The sequence below is a fragment of the Micropterus salmoides genome, unplaced genomic scaffold (genome assembly GCF_014851395.1).
Source record: "Micropterus salmoides isolate LMB-PRFRI ecotype aquatic unplaced genomic scaffold, ASM1485139v1 Ms_hic_scaffold_21, whole genome shotgun sequence".
NCBI lineage: Eukaryota > Metazoa > Chordata > Actinopteri > Centrarchiformes > Centrarchidae > Micropterus > Micropterus salmoides.
In genome coordinates, this window is record NW_024041262.1 from 24,720,013 (window position 1) to 24,742,352 (window position 22,340).

The 22,340-nt window shown below is 39.8% G+C and overlaps 1 protein-coding gene and 1 long non-coding RNA gene across 5 annotated transcripts in view; one reads left to right on the plus strand and one right to left on the minus strand.

The window, feature by feature from the left end:
• aatkb (apoptosis-associated tyrosine kinase b) overlaps positions 1-22,340 on the plus strand; it is a 55,057-nt gene that overhangs the window by 21,690 nt on the left and 11,027 nt on the right. Inside the window, exons 2-7 of one of the 4 annotated variants that reach the window (XM_038735068.1) lie at positions 7,760-7,893; positions 13,892-14,033; positions 19,734-19,813; positions 20,461-20,579; positions 20,881-20,968; positions 22,110-22,243. In XM_038735068.1, coding sequence (XP_038590996.1) covers positions 7,760-7,893; positions 13,892-14,033; positions 19,734-19,813; positions 20,461-20,579; positions 20,881-20,968; positions 22,110-22,243 — 697 coding nt within the window. Of the gene's footprint in view, positions 1-7,759; positions 7,894-11,388; positions 11,687-13,891; positions 14,034-17,697; positions 18,014-19,733; positions 19,814-19,833; positions 20,261-20,460; positions 20,580-20,880; positions 20,969-22,109; positions 22,244-22,340 lie in introns of those variants that run through there. The other 3 variants (XM_038735070.1, XM_038735072.1, XM_038735071.1) reach the window with 3 other exon arrangements.
• LOC119915520 lies at positions 7,732-10,627 on the minus strand. Its single transcript, XR_005446961.1, has 3 exons — positions 10,577-10,627; positions 9,344-9,477; positions 7,732-7,865 (listed from the first exon to the last, which is right to left on the minus strand). It is a non-coding gene; the product is annotated as an uncharacterized LOC119915520 (long non-coding RNA).

A 22,340-nucleotide genomic window follows, 5' to 3' on the forward strand; every position in this document is an offset into this window, starting at 1 on the left:
CTCAGCCTGTCAGCTCTAGTTTAAATGTCCCATATACCAACCAACACAAAGACTCTCTGACTCTCTGTCACAGGGACTCATACCTGTGCTGTACTGCTGGAGCTCAGTTCAGACAGCTTAGTTTCTTATTGTTTGCTCTGCCTTATGAAATATAGACTTGGCTCAGACCCCCAAGCTGTCAGTGAGCACACTAGCTGCACTACCACTAGTGAACTATTACTTTCCTGAGACCTACGTCTGAGGTTTGTGTCTCCATTAGCCTAATACTCTAGGTGGATCCAAATGGACTATTGTATTTAATATGTGCGTCATATGCACAGCAGGGGAAAAATTAGTTTTTTAAAAATTAGTTTCTCTGATGCTTCAGGATATATATTGCTGTGGTTTTTAACCTTGGCTGGTCATTAATTGGTGGAGCATCATGCTGCTGCAAGCGTTGGTGTTCTCTTTCTGTTTGCGTCTGTTTAGATCCACCACATTTTGGATCAACCATTTTCAGACAGATTCTTTCAGTCCTTCGGTTCCTTTCAGTTTGCGTCTCTTATTTTGAAAATTAATGTACGCCCGTCAGCTCTGGATTAAGTCGAAAATTTTGAACACATGAAGACCTCCAGCACATTGTAGCAGTCCATTTTTAGGTTAAACATTTTGTTTAAATGTGCTAATTCGCTAACTTGTTGAGAATAAGATGACAAGATTGACACCACGCTAACGTTTACGATTACGTTTGCCACATAAGAGCTAGAACCAGCAGAAAATTTGCTTGGCTTAGCATAAATATTACAGAATCCCTGAGCAGCCATCCATTCAAAAAATGTTTTGTTCTGTTTTCCTGTGATGAAAATAACTCTGTGATAATGGGATAATTTTATTATGATCTCAATATAACAAACCATAGCTGAATACAGGGATCGGCCGGTGTGTTTCTTTAGGATAATTTCAGACTGTTTGTCAGTGTGACTTATTAGCTCAGTTAGTTGAGAGCAGGGCTTGTAATCTAAGGATTTTAGGTTTGACTCCTGCTCTCAACAACCTTTCTTTTGTGTTTTTTATTATCAATTATTAAGTTCTTATGAACACATTTTCTGACAGCTATTTCAAAGGTTCCGAATTAGCCGTCAGGAAATGTGTAACGTTAAATGGATTCCCCTGAATGAGAAGGAATTTCCTCTGCTTGGGAATGATGGGGAAATGAAAAGTCCGTCGGTTGATGGATGTTGACAAATCGCCAGTCTTATGAAAAAGGACTGTGGAAAAGATAAAACAGAAAAAAAAGCTGGTTTTCCATGAGGAGAGTCCTATGCTCAACTAACTGAGCTAACCAGTTACAATGACAAATAATAAAATGACCATTTAAGTACTGTGTTAACCGACTACTTTGTTATCTCAAGATCACAAGAAAATAATCCTGTTCATGGGAAATCGGAGTGAAAAAATGAACTGATGGCCGCTTAGGGCTTCTGGAAGTACTGGAAGCAGAGGGACACAACTTGTCTGGTTCTTTCAAAGTTTAGAAAATGTGACTTCAGCACCTTTAAATTGGGCTACCTAATACATCTCTTGTTTGTTTAATTTGGGCACAAAAAGAAACACAAAGCGCTGAAGTCTTATTCAACCTGGCAGGTAAATTAGTCTGTGGTGGTGTGGCATACTGCTGAGGGCATATGTATCAAAATCTGGAAATCAGGATGAAGCTGGCAGTCAGATATTCTGCAGCTAGCTCATTAAGCTGCAAAAATGAATGATTTTTCATGAGGTTATCAAATAGACTCAGTCTTTACTCAACACTCTGCAGTTTCTGCTTCTGTCTGCCCTCGGTAAGACTTCGAGTTGCTGCTCTTTCAGTCTTGAGTGCTGAGGAGATTCTCCTGGGGGAGATGCTGCAGAGTACATAGCTCTTCAGCGTCTTCTTCTTTCTCAGATCCTTTCTTCTCTCCTCTCGTCTCCTCATGCTCGCTCCCTTTTCATCATTTAGTCATAAGGATGTGCTTCAGCTCTCAGCCTCGGGAGGCTAAAAATGGCCACCGCCTCTGCGTAGCTGAGAGCTATTACGGTACTCAAGCTGCTAACATCAAGTAGTAGAAAACTATGGAAATTCAGTTCCCCTTCCTGTGTTTCTTTACTGTAAATCGGGTCTTGTATTTTTGAGTATAGTTAATGAAACTCTCAGGGGGGACATGTGAACTTAATGACCTTTAGCAGGAGGCATTTGTCTCTTTAGATCTGAGCTCATTACGGCTTACAAGAGATAGAATCCTCTCTATTTCATTAAGGTTAGAAAGCAATGCCATTGATTTCACAGGAAGAACACAACAAGGTGTTTTTGTGTGTTTCTGGCGGGTCCAACACTTAAGATAAAATTTATTAGTATCTGCTAAATAACCTCTTATATGTTTATTGCTGACTGGCTAAATGAGACCTGTACGGCAGCATCACAAGACTGCACCAAGATATTTCAATAATGTTTTGCTTTCTTTGCGTTAGCCAACTTATCAACTGCTGTACAAAGATTTATTCTGCACTGCCTGTGCTGGATCTCTCTGGGTACTCCAGTAGAAAAAGCTCAGGCATAACATTAGATATTTATTTACTTTCTTCAGATTTCTCCCCCTTCTCCTCACCTCCACCTTACCGGCCAGGCCTGCTTTGGCACACAGAGGTATTACCTCTGTTGGATAAGCTGAATCGATTTTGGATTTTAAATGTAAATAATATATATGAATATGTTTTGTGTTAATCCCATGAAAAGACCAAAATCAATGAGGCTGCCTCAGTATTTTCTGACTTAAACCCACTGGATACTTCTGAAGATATGCTTTAAATCCATAAAAATGGGTCACAAGCTAAACTATTTCCCAAAGCCTAGTTCGCACTACACGATTTTAAGCCCAATTTGCCGCTCTGCGACCGTCGAGCTGTGATCAGGGGTAAATCAGGGATCGATCTGCGGTCGCCAGCGTGTGACCCCCTGTCACCGATCAGTCACTTAGTGTGAACGCCATAACGACTTCAGACTCCCGTCTGCGAACCTTCGGCCGACGCTGAAAGTCGTGTACTCTGCACGAGCCTTAAGGCACTGTGGCTTTTAAGCAACAAGTACTCAAGCAGGAGTAAATAATGCATTTGTTGTGGACTATTTTCATTTGCTGATTAATCCATTTGTTGCTAATGGATGTAGCTGTATGTGAGATTAAGTCAAAAATAAACTAATAAAGGAACATGTCACCCAGTGCAACAGTGAGGCTCATGGATTACAATGGAGCTCTATGGCACAAAGAGAAATTAGAAGCCATATCAGGGTTTGGATACACAGACAATAGGTGTTAGTGGGATCTTGCAGACTAGGGGTGTGGCAGTCAAAGAATTTTGCTTCTACCTAGGATTGTACATTATTATTATCATATCGGCTGAACTTAAATGCTCTGTTTTCATTTCGACTACATGTGGACCTAAGTGTGTTCCTGAAATATTAATCCCAAACTGCATCCCCAGTCACAATCTTCAACTTGTGCTGCCGGGGGGAATGAGATTCGTTAGCAAAGGCGTTTTAAAAAACCCACAACAGAGCCAGAATATGTCTCAGCTCTCTGTAATTACCCCCCTGACAAATAAAAAGTAATTAAATCTGAATCTTCTTGTATAGCATTTCAAATCACTAAATGGTTATTGACTGATTTAGCAAGCTGGCCTTTTCTACCTCTTCCTCCCACTCTGCTGCTGTGGCATCATATTGCACTTTTTATGGACACCGTTACTGGACCACTTATTTTATTTAGCCCGTCCGAGTGAAAATGCCGGAAAAATTCAGATTAGGACTCCATGTTCCAAAACTCAGCTAATCCTGTATTTGACTGTTAAATTTGCATGTTTTTCTTTTTGTGAATATTCTTTCTACATTCTGCCAGCCGGCCTCCCAAACAACAGTGTTCGTGCTCTGTCCAATTATACTAAGAGGCTGATATTCACTCAGAGCCAGTCGCAACAGCTTTCAGAGGATCAGCACAAACTGGCAGCAGAAATGACTCTGTGCTCTGTTTATTATGTTTATATATGTGTGTGGAGCTGGGTGGCACTGCTGCTGGCAGGAATCAGTGTGAGAGATTTACAGCTGAAGGCAATCCTGCATGGCTGTCCGTCCAATCTGTTTCCGTGGTAACCGTTACATTTCTGAAGCCATCGCAGAATGAGAAAAATAAATCGTCCGCTGCTCAAAAATGCCCCCAAAATTGGGAACAAGATACTCTTTAAATTGCATACAATATTGGACAGCATGCACGTGGCACACACTGAGGATAATTCAAACCATCAAAGTCTGAAAATTGGCTTTTCTGATACAGAATGAGGCTCAGAGCAGCAGAATAACAAATAGGGCCTGAGGAAAAATAACAAAGAAATGTACACTGTTTGGCTTCAGAGGCAGAACTAGAGTGTGTAAATACTGTTAGTAAACTGCATTAATAATGTAACATTATTATAGCCTAATTGGATCTCACTTTTACATAAATAATCACGTCGTTTGCCTTTAAATCATACTGAAACAAATGTAAGTTTTAGTGGCATCTAGTGGTGAGGGTTGCAAATTGCACACCCCTCCCCAATCCAAGCAAGTAGTATGGCTACGGTGCCTGAGACAGGACAAAAGATGTCGTCTATGAGATAGCAGAGAGTTGCCAGTCAAGACATGGGGTTTCTTTAGATAGATATATTAAGAAATGTTTTTTGGAATATTATGGTTACTGCTTCATTAAACTATGGCCACTGACAGATAACAGGAAATGTAAGCCTCACTGTTTCTGCACCACAGTCCTACAAAAGCATTGTCAGGTGAGGATCAAGGCTTCAATTGCTTTGCTTAATTAATTAGATAAGCAATCTGCAAATCTTACCAAAATGTCTTTTTTTAACTTTTTAAAATACAACAGTTTTTAATGGGCATTTAGCATGTGAAAGTACAAATTACACATCTGTGTGCACAGTAGTGAAACAATATCCAAAAAACCCCAAAACCTCTTTTTTAATGCAAATTCGGAAAATATTCGTTATTGGTCACTTGGTAGGCAAATGGTCTTGTTATGTATCACCATTAGCAGTAAAAAGAAATACATGTTTTCCACCAGGGCACTAAAATGTAAAGTTTAGTTGCTTAATCTGAGCTTCCATGCAGTTACAGTTTTATTGCCAATAATATTCATCAGCTCACAAAGGTAACTGCACATTTTTGTCCACGTAGCAAAGCCATAACATAGTGCTGTGGAATAACTACATGAAATTACAATCCAACTACATGATTTTCTACCAGAGCACTAAAAGTTTAGTTGTCTGATCTGAGCTTCTATGGAGGCTACGTTTTATTGCCAATTAGTGATCAGCTGATTGTTTCATTAATGTTACTGACAAAGTCGAACGAGAGCGCTGGAGAGTCACTACATGAAATTACAATCCAACTACATGATTTTTCTACCAGGGCAGTAAACTTTTAGCTGGCTGATCGCTTCCAAGCTTTAAGCTAACCAATTACTGATTGTCTCGCTAACGTAACCTGCAAAGCCAAACTACAGGCTGGAGAATAACTAGGCTACGTGAAATTAATCCAACTAACATTACATATTTTACACCACTGATATGGTAAACACGTCACTTCTCTCAGTGATTATGGCCAGTTTCGAGCTCAAGCTATCAAACAACAGCTTTCATTTGCATCGTTAAAGTCTGACTAACTTAATTACCTGTCTAGCCGAAAACAGACACCGCTTTGAAAACATCCGTCCCACATCAAAGCCTTCCATCTGGGAAAATCCACATCGATTATATCTGTGATTTTTTGCCGTCAGCTGTCTGCATCTGTCCCGACTCCGTCTGGCTTCATTGTATAAAGATCCACAGGCTGTCGGGCTCGTTCTAAATAACCCGTGTGCTCGTTCATTTGTCCAAATGACAGTTATCTTCTTACTTCTAATAAACCAGACAACTACTCAGAGCCTGTATATATTATTAACGCATATAATGTAGTGACAGACATCTACACTGCCTGAATATACAAGCAGAAGAACGCTGTGATGACGAAACACGCGCTGTTTGTCCGTTGTTGGCTATTGTAGAAACATGACGACACAATATGGCGACCTCCATGTAAGAGGACCTGCAGTTATGGAGATAGAAATGTCTCATTCTAAGGTAATAAAAACATAACGGTTCATTATGTAAAGTCTTTACACACTGATTCTTATCTTATATTGCATTTCTGCCTGTAAATCACCTTTAATACCCAGCTCACAGGTCTGGGTTACATGTTACAGAGTTGTGTGGCCTAACAGTGTAAGATAATCAAAAATAACAACAAAAAACATGCTGAGATTCCTTCAAATGAAACTGCTCAACGTCAGTATTATAAAAGGGTCAACTCAGATGTTTGACCTGATGGAAGATATGACTAACATGTTGCTCTGTGGGTTTCATGAAAGTCTGCTTGGAAGATAACAGAACCTATAAACTTTTACAATACTGTGATTTTTTCCCCCATTTATATTCTCAAAATCACAAAATGTGAGTAAAAGCAACCAGAAAGGTAAGTTAGCCCATGCAAATAGTTAAAACCTGCATCATTAACAACGAATAGTGGGGAAATGCAGCATTATGTTTTCAAGAAAATGCACATGACACAAATAAAAAGCCAAAACACGCCGCCTGGCTCTGCCATCCCTACACACAAAGCAATCTCTTCTCGGCTGTTCTCATCGGTGACACCATGATGGTGGAACGAGCTACCACGCGCCGTCAGAACAGGGCCGTCCCTCTCTAACTTAAAGAAGCTCTTGAAAACTCTTCCGAGAATAGTTCCTCTTAGAACACCTCTAACTCCTAACCTCTAACATGCATTTCCTGTGCTTCTTATATCTCCTTACACTTCTCTTGTATTGATTGCACTGTTTGTGAACTCTTACTTCCTGATACCGTATGAATGCCATAATATAGTATTTATTGCTACTCTTACTAGTATCTATTGTCACTTGTAGATTTCTCACTTTACTGATGCTTGTATGTTGTTCCTCCAATGTAAGATGCTTCGGCTAAAAACGTCAGCCAAATGAGTAAATGTAATGTAAAACAAGAGAGCATGTGTTTTTATTTAGCCTATGTGTACACAGAAGAGGGATAAGAATAAACTAGAAAAATAAACAATTCATATACAATATTCAATACAATACTCGAGGGTTGTGGACTGTCATAAACACATTAAGCAGATGGTTGTTGACACATGAGAAATATCCAAAGAAATGTCACTTTTTATTTGGGTAAAGTTAAGCAATATCTTTACTTGCAAATCACTTTCACAGTTCTGTTTGAAAGTAAATGAAAACGTTATGAAAACATATTCATACAAAAGATACGCCTCTGTTGCCAGGTGAAGGTTTTCTGAGCAGCGGTGTGATCATTGTGTGCTGGATTCATGTTTCAGAGCATTTCATTTTGAGAAAAAACATGAAGGCAAGTTATAAATCAAACATGTGAATGTCATTAAATGGAAATACAAGGTCTTCTGAGAAAGCAGCAGAACATAAGCTACTGTATAATGCATTAGAAATGATGCGTATAACCTACTCACATACAGTAATGTATCAATGTAAATTACATTCATCCACTTATTGTTGTAATCTAATAGCTCGCTAATGTCATACATGCTGTACCATACAGATCAATACTAGAGTCTTATGTTTGAGCTAATATTCTGTTGTTCTGTAACACTTTATGTGTCCTGCAGATGGCGCTCCGCTGAGTGACTTGTCTTGGTCGTCGTCCCTGGCTGTGGTGGCCATCTCCTTCTCGGGTCTGTTCACCTTCGTCTTCCTCATGCTGGCCTGCCTCTGCTGCAAGAAGGGCAAAATCGGCTTCAAGGTGGGCATCTCCTTTGAGCTGAAACACCATTTCTCTTCAACTTGCACATGAAACATGAAAAAAATATGAGGCATGAAGAAAAACTGGCACACTTCTCCACCGTCATGCACACTCATTAAATCATACGGAGTTTTATACGAGTTCTTGAATAGAGATACACACTCTAACTCTCTTTGCCCAAGAGTGTACTGCAAATGGACTGAACACAGGACGTTCCTCTGAGCCTCTCATCAGATGTCCATTATGTTCAGTACACAAGAACTCCAGCCATTTATACTTAGAAAATGTTGATGGGAGGTAAACAGTTCCAGACAAAGGTGGTAGAGACAGTGTTTACGGAGCGATGGGAAGCCTGCAGCTTTTCAGGACCATCTTGTGTGTTTCATGTATACCCCATTTCTGAGCAGTGTGCTGAAATGGGTCATGCCACCGGAGAAAATAGGACAAGGAGCAAGGAAGATAGTGTGTGTGAGAGAGAATGTACATTGGAGGAATGGTGTGCAGAATGCTTAAATCTGTGTCTGTGTCACTGCGTTTTAGGTCCTGCATGTATGTGGACATGAATTAGTGCTGTGTGTTCCTGCTGATTCACATGTTAAACTTGTAAACAAATACACCATAGTTCGATAAACTACCTTTACATCGCACTAAAATCACACAGTATTTTTCATGGAAACAATTAGTTGATTAATTCATAAGTTAATTAACAGAATCAGCAACCTAATAATTGGTTAATGATTTAATTCATTAAGCACATTCAAATTACACAATTAAAATATTAATCTGATAATGCTGCGAGATAAAACATTAATGGATCACTAAAGTTATTACATCCCACCCCTTGGGGACCATCTGTGTCTGTAATGTCATGGAAATCCATGCAGTAGTTCTTGATTTCAGTTTGGACCAAAGTGCTGAACCGCCCACCTGACAAGCGAGGCTAAAAAAGCTATTTTTTTAATGTGATGAGTTACAGCTTTTGTCTGCTTTATGTCACTGTAAATTCTAAATCTTTTGGGTTTTCAACTGCTGGTTGGGCAAAACAAAACATTTAAAAAGCAACCTGGAGTTCTGGAAACTCAAAAGACCAAATTAAATATTTGATAATATTATCTACAAAGCTGCCATGCTACATCATAACTTTTGTCCTTCTTCCTCTGCAACAAGCCCTACTGTACTAGAAACTGTCAAAAGAACTTATTAATATGTCAGAGAATCATGTAAGGAAGTGACAGAATTTAAGTAGCTTTAGAGTAAACTGCAGAAACGTTTATGCCGCGGTGACACTGTAAACAGAACCATATGATGAGAGAAGTGTCTGTAGCCAAATTACATAACATCCTGTTCTTGTCATCCTGCTGCAAGGAATAGCCATCTACTGAAGATATACAGTAAGATATGCCTCATAGCTGGTTTGTGTCTTTGGCGGGTTGGACCACCCAGCTCGGACCTGTCAGGGTGTGTCCGTGGAAGGGGCCAGGGTGGGAGGAGGGGGTTGTGAGAGGGCGCGGGGGCGTGAGGAAGGGCATACCCATGAGCCCACAGTGCATCCGGCCTCAGGGCCCCATCTGGAATTAGACACAGCTTCTCCCAGAGCAGGAAGAGGGAATTTCAGAAAGAAAAAAAGTTAGAAAAGCTCTCTGTGTTTTACTGACAGTGATGAAAAGATGGTGAGCTTTTACATCATGTAAAAATGTAGAAATGAGTGGCATGTGCAAATTCTGACCTTTTGAAAATTTATATAATTCTTTACACGGCAAAAAAAAGATTTTTTTAAATGGAAAATGTGCACAACTTCGTCACTTGGAGGTGCCTTTTCACTTTCTTGCTGAGTGTCGGATGAAACTATTGATATTTCTTTTGCATGGCCAAGAATTAATCTTGCATATAACCTATTATAAAACCACAAATTGTATTTTTAACACAGTTTTTGTACAGATTAAACAAATTTAATAATCAGTGAGCGCTGGTAGGTGGATTTTGTTACCTTTGAACAGGGCCAGAGTAGCTGGTTCCCCTTTTCCAGTCTTTATGTTAAGTTAAGCGGCTGCTGGCTGTACCTTCATATAGAAGGATGAGTATTCTTCTCATCATCTTATCTAACTCTTTGTATTATAAAAGCGTATTTCCCAAAACTGTTTAACTGTTCAGATTATTGTTTGACAAAGTGGTGCTGCCCAAATTTTTATTTTCAATACATTTGGTACGTACGGCCTCAAACCTTCAACCAAAGTGATGAGCAAAATCAGAGCAGACTTTGCTAAACAACTTTTTTCTTAACATGGTAAACAAACTTCAAACTCAATCACCAGCAGAATCATTCTTTAAAAAAAAAAAAAAAAATCTAATTCAGGGTTCCTTAAATCTGTGAATTAAGTCCCTGAAATTTATTTTAATCTTAAAAAAACAACCTTAAATCAGGTTATTTATTAATCATTAACCCAAGAGTGGACCGAGGCCCAAAAGCCAACAGTTTGTTTTTTAAAGGCAGGATGTGTTAAATACGTCAGTTGCACTTTGTAAACACACCATTCAGAGTTGGCCCCTCCTCAACGAGTGACGGCGAGAGAGCGCAACGGTGGTCGAGTTCGGTCAAACAAACAAACAAAGCCCAGACATGTAGCTCTGTGTGCATGACACAGAGCAGAGGAGAGAGATGGAGACAGCAATGTATCCTACTCACTACGTTTTCATAGAGTCCCGTCCTTACACCCTGCACGCTGCCCAAACACGGCCAGATAAGAAGAAAATGCGGGCAGAGGACAAAGTCTTTGCAGGGACAGACATCGACACACACTTCTAGTGGGTCATAAGTGATTGAGAGGGATTTTTTTTGGATGAGTCCATACAATTTTTTTTGTTAGTTTTTTTTTAGGAAAGTCATACTTTTTTTGCTTTTGAAGAATCACAGTCAGTTGCTATTCTACTTAAGATCATGCATTTCATGCACACACACCCCTTAATTTCAATATGAAAGGTTTAAGGTACAGAAATAAGGGGGTTCTGTTTCCTCATGAATGTAAATCTGCAAAATGACTTAACTGTATAAGGCTAAACTAAGTCAGGTCAGAGTAAGGGTTAAATTTAATTAAGGGTTAACAGCTGGGCTTAGGTTCAGCTTTAGGCCTGTAATGATTGAGCTGAAGGTCAGGAATGAAAGTAGTCAGTGGACAGTCCTCACAAGTATATATATAAAAAATGTGTTTTCTCGGTTTAGTGGGGAAGGGGACTGCCCTGCAGATGTTCTTTGGCTTTTGGGAGCGAGAGAAAAAGAGGAAGAGAGCGAGTGATGTCACATGTATAGTATGTGACCCCCCCCCCCCCCCCCCCACCTCCCCCTTGTATTTTTCTCCCTCACATTTTTGTGGGGGCTCAATTTCTCTCCTCTCCCTCATGAGACGACCACAGGTTCGGTCGTGCTTGTGAACCGGGAGATGGTGCTCCTCCTTCTTCCTCTCCCCCCTTCTTGTTTTCTCTCCCGCCATCCCTCCATCCCCAGCAGATCCTGGGGACAGTCAGTGGTCAGCTACAAAGCCTCTTCCTCCTCTCTGGACTCAACAATGAAAGTCTCTCTGCAGAATGATGATGCCTTTTTCTGCAGCCGCTCTTCCTGGCACTGCCAACCCCCTGCTATCCTGCACCCATCACACAAATGGGAACCCTTGGGGGCCACTGAGTGTGTGTGTGTGTGTTTTTATGGGTGTGTGCGAGAAAACCAGAAAGCGGTTGAGATGCTGTAACCACAGCTGAGGGCGTTTGACATATCATCCTCACCTATGGACTCTGAGGAAAGGTAAGCTAACTGTATATGCTGTTAGGTCACAGAAACACATTAACACTTTTTCCAGGTTTCTTTTTTTTACCAGCAGGGAAATCAACTGGTGGATTAAAAGGACAAAGCAAATGTAGTGATTGGTAATTATTTTAGGAAGTTTGTTGGACATCTTAAGAATGAAATCATAGGATTTGTAATACTTTTCTGTCATATTAAATCATGTTTATAGATAATGTCAAAACCAAGTGTAAATATATTTTTGCTTTCTTTTTCTGTTTTCAATCATGTTTTATTTGGTCCTAAAAAGACTAGACAATTGATTGATAGCTGTTTTTATATAGTTGTAATATCTTTGAGTTTTGGACTGTTGGCCGCACAAAACTATTTCAATGTGTCACCTTGCATTGTGGGAAATTATAATGGGTATTTTTTTATATAATCATCATCTTTAACTGCTTATACGGGGTCGGGTCACGGTCAGATTTTATATTTGTTTATTTTAAGGAAAACTAATGCAGGTTTTGATACATTTTACTGCAGGATGTTTAGAAAATTGCTGTTGTGTGTGTGTGTGTCTGTGACAGAGTGTGTGTGGAGAGTGAAACCATATGTTGAACGGGAGGGCGAGCAGGGCCGTGTGAAGATTTGGAGGGAAGGGTGTGCAGTCTGCACATGTGTGTTGTGTGTATGTGCTCGCATTCTTGAGGGACAGGATGAAGTGAGAGATGGAGGTGTTTATGTATGTGCATATGTGTGTGTATGTGTGGGTGTTGCAGAGGGCTGCAGCAGGTCACATTTTTCCAGTGTTGGGACCCCGCTGCTCTCCAGCTCCCAACTGAGAGACTTTTATTCTGACATCCGGTCTGTGGATGCAGCCAACTCCCTCCCCTCTTCGTCCTCTACTTCATTTTTGACTACGTTCAACAGACAGAAGGAATCTTTCAGGAGCTCCTCACTGTTCATCCAGCCCAGGCCTCAATGTAACACATAGAAAACTCATCAGAAACAGAAGACTCACTAGAACCTGAAACGTGCTTCAAAGGGATTTTCAAAAGCTGCATATTCTAAACTATTTAACTGTATGTGACATTGATTGGCCAATTTTTCTTTTAAAAAGATCATTGCATCCATAAAATGTTAAGAAACTAGTTTTTTGCAATTCCAAAAGCAATGACGTGATTACAGAATAGTTTTTCACTTCATGTGTAGATCCATCAAATGAAAAGAAAACTGTTTTCTTTTAATAGAGACAGACAGGGAAATAGAGCAAATTTAGTTTACCTCAGGTAGAAATCATTGCTTGGTGATTTAACCATTTCAAACATCTTTTTTCATACAAATACTGTTACCTCTTTATTTGTTTATTTTTCCACATGTTGGATTTTATGCAGCCACAAAGCAGTTAGTCTTCATTTACTTAACAGATAGTCCTCTCTTTTGTTCACAGCTTCTTTCTAAAATTATGGTTAATACATATTAGAAGATCTCTATTGCCAGAGATGAGAGTGTGGTCGAGCTATCAGGGTCTCTTGTGCAAGCACTAATCTCTTTCTGCCACTCGTTGTGAAGACTTATTGATCCATCTCCGGCTTGGTGCAGTTTGGGGCCTGTGAAGCTGAGAGGTGGATCAGATGGCAGCTTATAGGAGTGCAGTAAATGAAATCAAAAGTTCCTTTCTGTTTTTCATTATTTTGCGTATTTTTGAAACAGAGTGAGCCACAGAAGCTCTTCTCCCCAGGCGTTGCTCTGAAGGCTTCCAGAAAGCATCTCAGTACTAAAATCATTGGGCTTAATTGCAAAGCACAGGATTGAGATACATGTAATCTTAGTGCAAATAATCTTTTGGTAAATCACATTGGCATTGTTGACACTATGACGTTCCAATCACTATCACAAATGACTCAGAGAAACACTGAACTGGGCCAGGACAGCTTGCCTCAGTTTATCTCAGTTTATCCCAGTTCTGCTTCAGTGGTCGAGCCAGAATATCATCAATTTTGTATTGTTTTAATTCTATGGCTTTCTGCATATATGCAGCCAAATATTACATATTGCGTTGAGTAGATATACGACCTACAATTCCCCTAAACGCAGACTAGGACATGCTTGTGAAGTTTGTTATAAATTTAGTAACTATACATGTTGCCCAGCCAGTTGCCAGTCTAATGCAAGCAACAAGTTCCTTTGCATGACCTTTGACCTCTTCATGTATCTGTTTTCCAGGAATTCAAGAATGTGGACGGGGAGGAGTACCATGCAGATATGTCCACCTTGGCCTCGCCAGCGTCCCAGGGCAGCCCGGACGTCTACATCCTGCCACTCACTGAGGTGTCCCTGCCGGTAGCAAAGCAACCTGCTCGATCAGGTGAGTCCACTTCAGTTTCATTAAACCTCTTAAACTCTGCCAGTAACACCAGTGGCCTCACTAGCTGTAATAGGGCTGGGCGATATGGCCAAAAATGTTATCACGATAAAAACATTTCATATAATTCATATATCAATAATCATCACGACGTATGTCAAATCATTATTTCTTTCAAGTTTAAAGGCCAATTTTTACTCCTGAGTGAAAATTGAAGAAACCAGATGGTCAATTATGCGGTTTAACTTTTCTTTACGGTCAGAATGTGTCAAACACTTGATGCCAAACAGTGGATCACTTAACAAATCTGAGGTAGAACATTCAAAACTGTTATGATTACTATGATTAAATATTAAATATGATTACTAAATTTTTTTTCAGTCCCTTTTCCTTAACAAAACAAATATTTTAATAGAAAAAGTAAGTGCTAATTTGTTTGTGATTCATATGAACTAAACCACATATGTTATGACGATATATTTATTTTATTGTTATTGAGGAAAATTATGTTGCGATAATTATCGTTATTGTTTTATTGCCCAGCCCTAAGCTGTAAACAAACTCATGTTGTGCAGCCAAGAACAAGTAATAAACCCTCAGAAAAGTGAAATTATGCAAAACAAATTCCAAAGTGAGAAAATCAGGCTGATGTTTTGTGGTAATAAGAACAAAATGATACACACTGACAATATTTATGTATTTGCTATGGTGCAGCCATGAAAAAGTCTTGAGTCTTTCCCCTGCTGTTGAAAGAGATAAAATACAAGACGAATGGGTGGTCAAAGAATGTCAGTCAATCATGAGCTCATTTTTGAGTTTTTGTCAGTGCTTTGTGATGTATGTCTTCAGTCATTTGCTGCAAACCTTCCAATAGTTTTGTAGAACTTCCAAAGCCTTACACATGCAAGTACATTTCAAGTGTGCGAGAGTAATGTATCTGCCGCTAGTCAAAGTTTGTCCCGAGAGTCAGCACCGCCCTGATGCTGGCCTCGGTCAGCTGGGCCTCCACCTATCTCACAATCCCTCACTGCAGGTCCCCACAGAATGAACTCTATGCTCTTTAACTTTCATTCTCTCCCACAAACATCTGCCTGTTGCATAATAACGTTCAGGCGGCCAGCCTACACTGCTGCTTATTGGAATGTCAGGCATGTCGGAGCACAAAACCCCAGTGAGAATATTGCTCTTTCACTCTGTCGCTTTCTTTCTGCCTTTCTGCTTCGATGTGACAATGGTCCTTGTTGTGCGTTAATGGGCTGATGCTGCCTGATAAACTTATGACACTGGAGCGTGGAGAGACTTAATGGATCATGCCCACGCAGTGAACTCAGGGATCAGTCTGCATCAGAGCTCACTATAGATGTAAATGTTTGTTTGGAGTTTTACATTTGCACCGTTTGACCCACGATGGGCTGTGTATGAAGAATTTTTAAAAGTGGGTGGGTTCACCCAAATTGAAAGGACAATGTTTTCTAAATTACTTTTAGTGGTGTCTATCAATGCAGATATAGGTTCGGTTGTATTTGCTGAAGTTTTCAGGAAGGTTAAGGAATTTTATTTGTGTTCAATCCAGTGAAAACCTAGAAGACATAGTGAGAAAATGTTCTCACTATGTTATGTGATAAACTGGACCTTCAACATAAGCTTTGTCTTCTGTGAATAATAGGAACCATATGGTATTACAGAGGTCAGGGATTCATTACTGCACCTTCAGGACTGCCTCACCCAGTGACATCATATGGGGAAAGCGATATTTGTTTTTAATGAGAAATAGATTCATCATGCTCTGTACATTTCTAATAATTTTCCTTCTTATTCTTCTTTGTTAGCTGCTCTTCATCAGGATCGTCTTCTTTTAGTTAGCTGAGCATTATGTGTGTATCGCTTCATACGGGTGCAGTTGATAGTGCTTTACAGGGTGATAAAATATTAAAACTAAGAAGCTAAACTTAAAAAGGTACAAGGTAGGCACTTAAAAGGTAGATAGAAGAAAAGAGAAGAGCAGAGAGGCAAAGAAAATGTTAGTTTAAAAAATATCTTAGGAGAAATGAAATATGAAGGTCTTAAAGATTGCTTTTACACAAATGGAACAGGTCTTAGAGCTTGCGTAGATGCGGAGTTGAATTACTTAGCACATATGAATAAGTCTGGTTACTTTCAGCCAATGTTCCCATCTCCCCCGTCATCCTGCTGCGCACTGGGGCTGTCGAAGGACTATGTGGATAGGTGGAGTTCCAACTGAGACGCCAGTACTGTAAGAGCTTGGCTCAGTCTGTGGCCCGGTCCCATGCAGGACCCGCCCAGATGCAGCTGTTCTGTGCTGCATGCTGTACTGCAAAGACTAATGGAGCTCACACCCACTCAGAGAGGACATGTGAACAGCTACACACACGTGAAAACACACACAAAGATTACTCTGAGCAAAAGCAAGCCCTGTTCTCATGTTCACATCCTCCCACTCTAACAAACACAATCTGCTGAATAACATCACTCACTCACATACATCGACCTCTAAATCCTCACAATGCTGCCATTTCTACTTGAGTTACACAACAGGAATGGACAAACGTCGTAAGTGAATTTTAAATGTTTGTCCAAGGATAGCACTACAGCTCAACACCTCAGACTAGGACGCACCGGACTGGATGAGGATGATGGGAATTCCATTAGGCTCTGAGTGATTTTGCCGCTGTGCATTTCGCTGAAGACTTCCTGGCTACTATAGCGATTAAGCGCGACGCATTCTTCAGAGAGAGATGCTCAGCACACAGCTTAGACAAGAACAGATAGTGTTATGAAATGGAAATTGAGTTAGTGTATTGGTTGTAAAGCGATCTGAGAACTTACCAGGGTGATCTCAGTATTTTCAGTTTATACTTTAGAAAAAAATGTATTAAAAAAACATTAGAAAGCACTAAGTGATTCTTCTGCCATGGCTGCAATTCTTCTAAATGCATTATTTTACAAAAAAACCCACAGTGACATACAGATATTTAGTTTTTTTTTCTCCATACATCTAAGTGAAGTAACGGCTAATATTACAATGTTAAGAAATCCAACAAAAAAATAAAACTCTTACCAAAACCATATCACTTGTTTGTTGACCCATGGACTTATTTTTCTTCCAAATTTAATTTAAATATTCAAGGTCTTGTTTTTAGACATACTGCAAAGAAACATAACCTCCTTGGCGAAAGATAACATATGCTATTGTCTTTGAAAATTTTAGTTTTTTCACCCAGAATGTATCCCTTCATTGTTCCTTCAGTGTAAAACATGATGGTGTAGGTGGGACCCATTGCTTGCCACTGTTATCGCCAAAACTCAGTTCATTCCTGTGTCATGGAGCTGGTGGATAATAGCCCCAGTGTGTGCGTACTAACTGGTCCTAACTGGTGCCATGCTGCCCTAAGCAGCAGGACAATGGTGGTTATTCTGCTGTGGGCCGGGGAGAGCGTGAGTGGGTGTAAGGAATGACCAGTCTGGGGAAAGAGACAAGGGTGTCCAATATGGCCTCCACACAGTGACTGGACTGTGTAGCAGTCTGGAGGGGGACGACAGCGCCACAAAGATCTGTCTGTCTGCCTCCACACCCAGAATCTTAGTGTCATCGTGGGAGACACACAGAGAAAGAAAGGGATAGATGATGAGGGGTGAGAGATGGTGGGGCTGAGGAGAGAAAGTTGCCTCGTTTTCTTTTCATTTGGCTTAGCTGGGACTGGTCGGGCGTTTTCGGAAGCCACGAAGGACTCAGGCCATCAGGGGATGCTGACAAAGATGCATCAGGGGGTCGGAAGACAGACAGACAGATCGGTGCCAGAGTTGGCTCAATATAGAATAAGACTTAAGAGTTACATTTGTTTACTCAGCGACCATGGGAAACATCCACTGGCATGTTCGGATATACCATTTTAGAAAGGCTTAATAACAATCAATTGGACAGAGGATGGATTCTACGGTGGCCACTTAAGAGCCTGGATATGGTGCGTTATGTGTTATATGCATTTTTTATTCTTTATTATTGAGGTCTATGATTCACCTCCACATAAGTAAGGACATTCTGGATATTCGTTTTGCATTTCCAGAAATAATTGTGCCCGTGGTATGATCCCGTCATCTGTTTATATGGAATGAAACGTCCCAACATCATGTTGGCTATGAGTGAAATCAACTTTTATGAATGTCCTACTATAGATACATACTACCGTGTAAGTTCATCCATTCTATTTCAAGCCAACTCAACTAAAAAAAAGTTATTCTCAGAATTATTTCTGAACTTTCTGTCAGAACAATTTAATAATGTTAAAGTTAAATAACTTTCTAAGAGGACACGGTTTGCCTGTTAAGTGTACATTCCAGCCTGCATTGTATGAAACTCATCAGAGAAGTTTATTTTTGTGATGACATGCTGTGGGACACATGCAATGTAGTGTGTCTTTTCTTTCATGTTCGCCTGTTAATGGTTGTTTCGTCTGACACTAATGAAAATATTGCTAATCGCGATGAAGGTTGGACTCCACTTCAGTGCCTGTGTGCCACCCATGTCTCTGGTAAAAAAAATAAATAAAAATTTTAAAAGGCTCCTAAGGTACCATAAAAAAAGCAGCACAGACTGTTTGGCAAAAGAAGAACTGACCCTGAAACCACAAGTGAAAGACAAGATTTTAACAATATTTTGAAGAAACATGAAATACTGAAATAGATGAGGGGGTCTGTGGGTCCTCCCCAGAAAAATTGGAGCATTCTGGAGACATTGTTTGCTCCAATTTATGGTGGAAATGTCTTTATTTACATAAAGGGGAAACAAAACAAAAAAATTCAGCTGGCAGGTGACAATTTGTAAAAATAAAAATATAATATAATGCGGTAATCAGCTGCAATTTTTGGAAAATGCACGTTTTCTTATTGTGCAAATAACACTCTCTCAAAGCATTTTCATTTAACATTTCTTGTAGCAAGCTATTTTTCAGAACATTTTTACAAATGTTTTAAAAAGTGATGGTGACGAAATCAGCCATTTCAAAATGTGGTGGGGACATGTCCCCAGCGTCCCACGTGTAAATGATACCTATAGTTAACAAACACCTATTTAGGCAGTAAAACATATTTTGTAATAATTTTGAAATAATTTAGTAGCCATGTATGCTTGACTTTTGTTTTTAATACATTGAGTTTTGGTTTATTTGTTTTAAGCAGCCATTGGTTCCCATCCATTTTCATGTGGTATGAAAATAATTGCTTCAGCTGGCTCGAGTAGCTTAATCCAGTGAACATTAATCCTGCATTAATATTTGTCACTGTTATATTATTTTTGTGAGTTAATTCAATTTAAATGTGGAATTATTTAGAAAGACTGCATGGCATTACATAATTTTGTTAATGTAACTTTGATCAGTTAATTAATTAAGTTAATGCACAATTGTTTTCAGTGAGATGAAACAGCTCTAGCAAGTTTTAAGAGTCTGCTTTATATCATATGAAAATGAATGGGAACCAATGGCTGTCTGGGACAAATACCTTGACATTTCTGAAACACATTATCATGGTTTGTGAAATAGTTGCTGGAACGTAATGTGAGTTGTACTAAACGGGCTAAAGCATGCAAAATCACTGACTTTGTAAAGATCACATCATCATCAAGAGTCTGATAGTGGAGGATAATCTATCACTGTAACACTTCTTCTCTCCCTTCTTTTGCTCTAGTCCAACTCGTGAAATCCATAGATCTCAGCCGCCACAGTCTTCTCTACCTGAAAGAGATCGGCAATGGCTGGTTTGGGAAGGTAAGCCCACATCTGACATTTTGATCTTCATAACTTCCTGGTGGTGGTTTTCACAACTGCTGTCCCTGCAGTACCTACCAGGTGGATGAAACGCAGCATCAGTGAGTCTCACATCGTGGATCCCAGCCCTCTTTAGAATAGAGTCAGTTAAAAATGGTCGACACGCTGAGTTACCTGTAATGTCTGAGTGTGTAATGATTAATCCCTGTGCCTTTTGATGTCAGCTTCTCCCAGAAGTGATAGACTTTTTCAAATTAATAGCTGCATTAACACTGCAGGCTGAACAATGTGGTGTGGTATCGTGTTTTTACGGTACAACCAGATAACATGTTGTTGTTGTCTCTCGTTCTCTCCCCCTCCGTTTCTTTGTTTCTCCTCCTTCTCCAACTCATACTGTTCAATCATAAACATCCATTCGTCCTCTCCATCCTTGTGTACATTGACTGGGTATGTCCATCTGTATGTGTGTTTGTAACTGTCTTTGAATTCTCTACGCTGAACTCCTGCATGACTGCTTTATGTATTTCTTTGTGTAATGTGTCAATCCCACTCCATGCATAATGGGTTTGTTTGTGTGTAAATGTCTTTCTGTCTGTCTATCTGTCTGTCTTCCCTGTGCGTATATGTCTCTATCTGTACTGTTTCAGGTTCTGCTGGGGGAGGTGAACACAGGCCTAAATACCACCCAAGTTGTGGTTAAGGAACTCAAAACCAGCGCCAGTGTGCAGGACCAGATGCACTTCCTAGAGGAAGCACAGCCTTACCGGTACACATTTACGGTCATCTGCCCTTTTCAATTAAAAACTTGAACTACGCTGAAAATTATTTAATGTAGATCAATGACACAAATGTGTTTTTGACTTTGAAGAGTCTTATTTTTCTTATTTATGTACATTCATTCTTCAAAATGAGTCATGCTGTCACAGTCTGCTTGTATAACAAATTAATGAGTATATCAGTGGGTTTGTCTGGTGATTTTTTCATAGAACTACTATGTGTCAAAACTCACTTTCTGCCGTGTGCTGTGCTATGATCTCATGCTCTTCATCTCCTCCTCTGCTCTCCAGTGCCCTCCAGCACCATGCTGTGATGCAATGTTTGGCTCAGTGCACTGAGGTCACTCCGTACCTGCTGGTGATGGAGTTTTGCCCACTGGTGAGTATCCAAACCCACAGGTCAGGTGTGGGGAGAAGGGCTTACATCATGTGTAAAAGAGATTAATAAAGATTAAGTAACATCGGAAGTTAATACACACCAAGCCAGCCAAGCTGATGAATCTGAAAGGAGTGCTGCCACAGCCCTGCTAGAAAGGATTTTAATACATTCACTATAATGTAAATGTGCCTTTGCTGCTAAGTGTTTTTATATTAGACTGTACTGCATTTGGTGCATAAGTGTATTAAAATAATGTTGAGTATGAGATATGAACTGTAACTTATGAAAGCCCTTGTCAAGTCTTTTAACCTTTGCGTCAATGCAAAGTCTGCATCAGATCCAGAAACTCATTCAATACATTAAATGGATTGCAAACTTCTTGTAATATGTAGTTTATGGGAATTTCTTGTTAATTACTTTTGGCAAAAAAAAAACAAAAACATTCTTGGCAGCTGCTGTAAATATTTGGCAGGCGAGCGAGTTACAAATAAGTAACGATACCCTTGGACCTCTCAAACTGCAGCCCAAAATCCACAATCAGTTTCACAGGATTGGTTAGCTGAGTAGATTTAACACTGATATTTGTGGTGATATCGAAGTAATCACAGAATTAAGAACTGGCTCCCTGCCTCTTCTCTCTCTCTCTCATCTGTCAATATTTAATTCACTCCACAGTGTAAGTGGAAGTAAATTGGCGAAAGCTGATGAAAGTTATTGTTTCCAGTAAAATGTAATTTCAGATGTTAAGGTAACCCTGTATTAACATGTATGTGTGGAAACCGCAGAAGCACTTAACCAATGATGACAAAAAATGTTTAGATATACCTGAAAGTCTTGTAGAGCAAGCTAATGAGTTAGTGTGATTAGTGAGATGGAGAAAGATGAGGCCTCTGTCAGGAAGACCATTTTAGTCCAAAAAATAACTATAATTGCCTCTGAAGGACGGATTGGTCTGTTCATCCCAAACATTCCAACTGTATATACAAAACTGAAGAAACCTAGTTTCCAGATGCTAATGCAAAGCCAGATTTACATGATTTTACAAAAAATGTGTGACTCAGTGGGACAATGACAATGACAAGACTGCCATCCAGTGGTCAGAGGCTGTAACAGATGTTTTATGTATATCTACCGTATCCAGGGGGATGTCAAGGGTTACCTCCGAAGCTGCAGGACTGCAGAAACCATGACCCCAGAGCCGTTGATTCTTCAACGGATGGCCTGTGACATCGCCTCAGGACTCTTGCACATGCACAAACACAACTTTACACACAGGTAGTGAGCAATTTCTGCTATTAATTATGCTCATGTCAAAATTACAACACCAGGCCCAGCCAGTATCTTGTTATGATCAGTAACAGTGCCTTTTGCT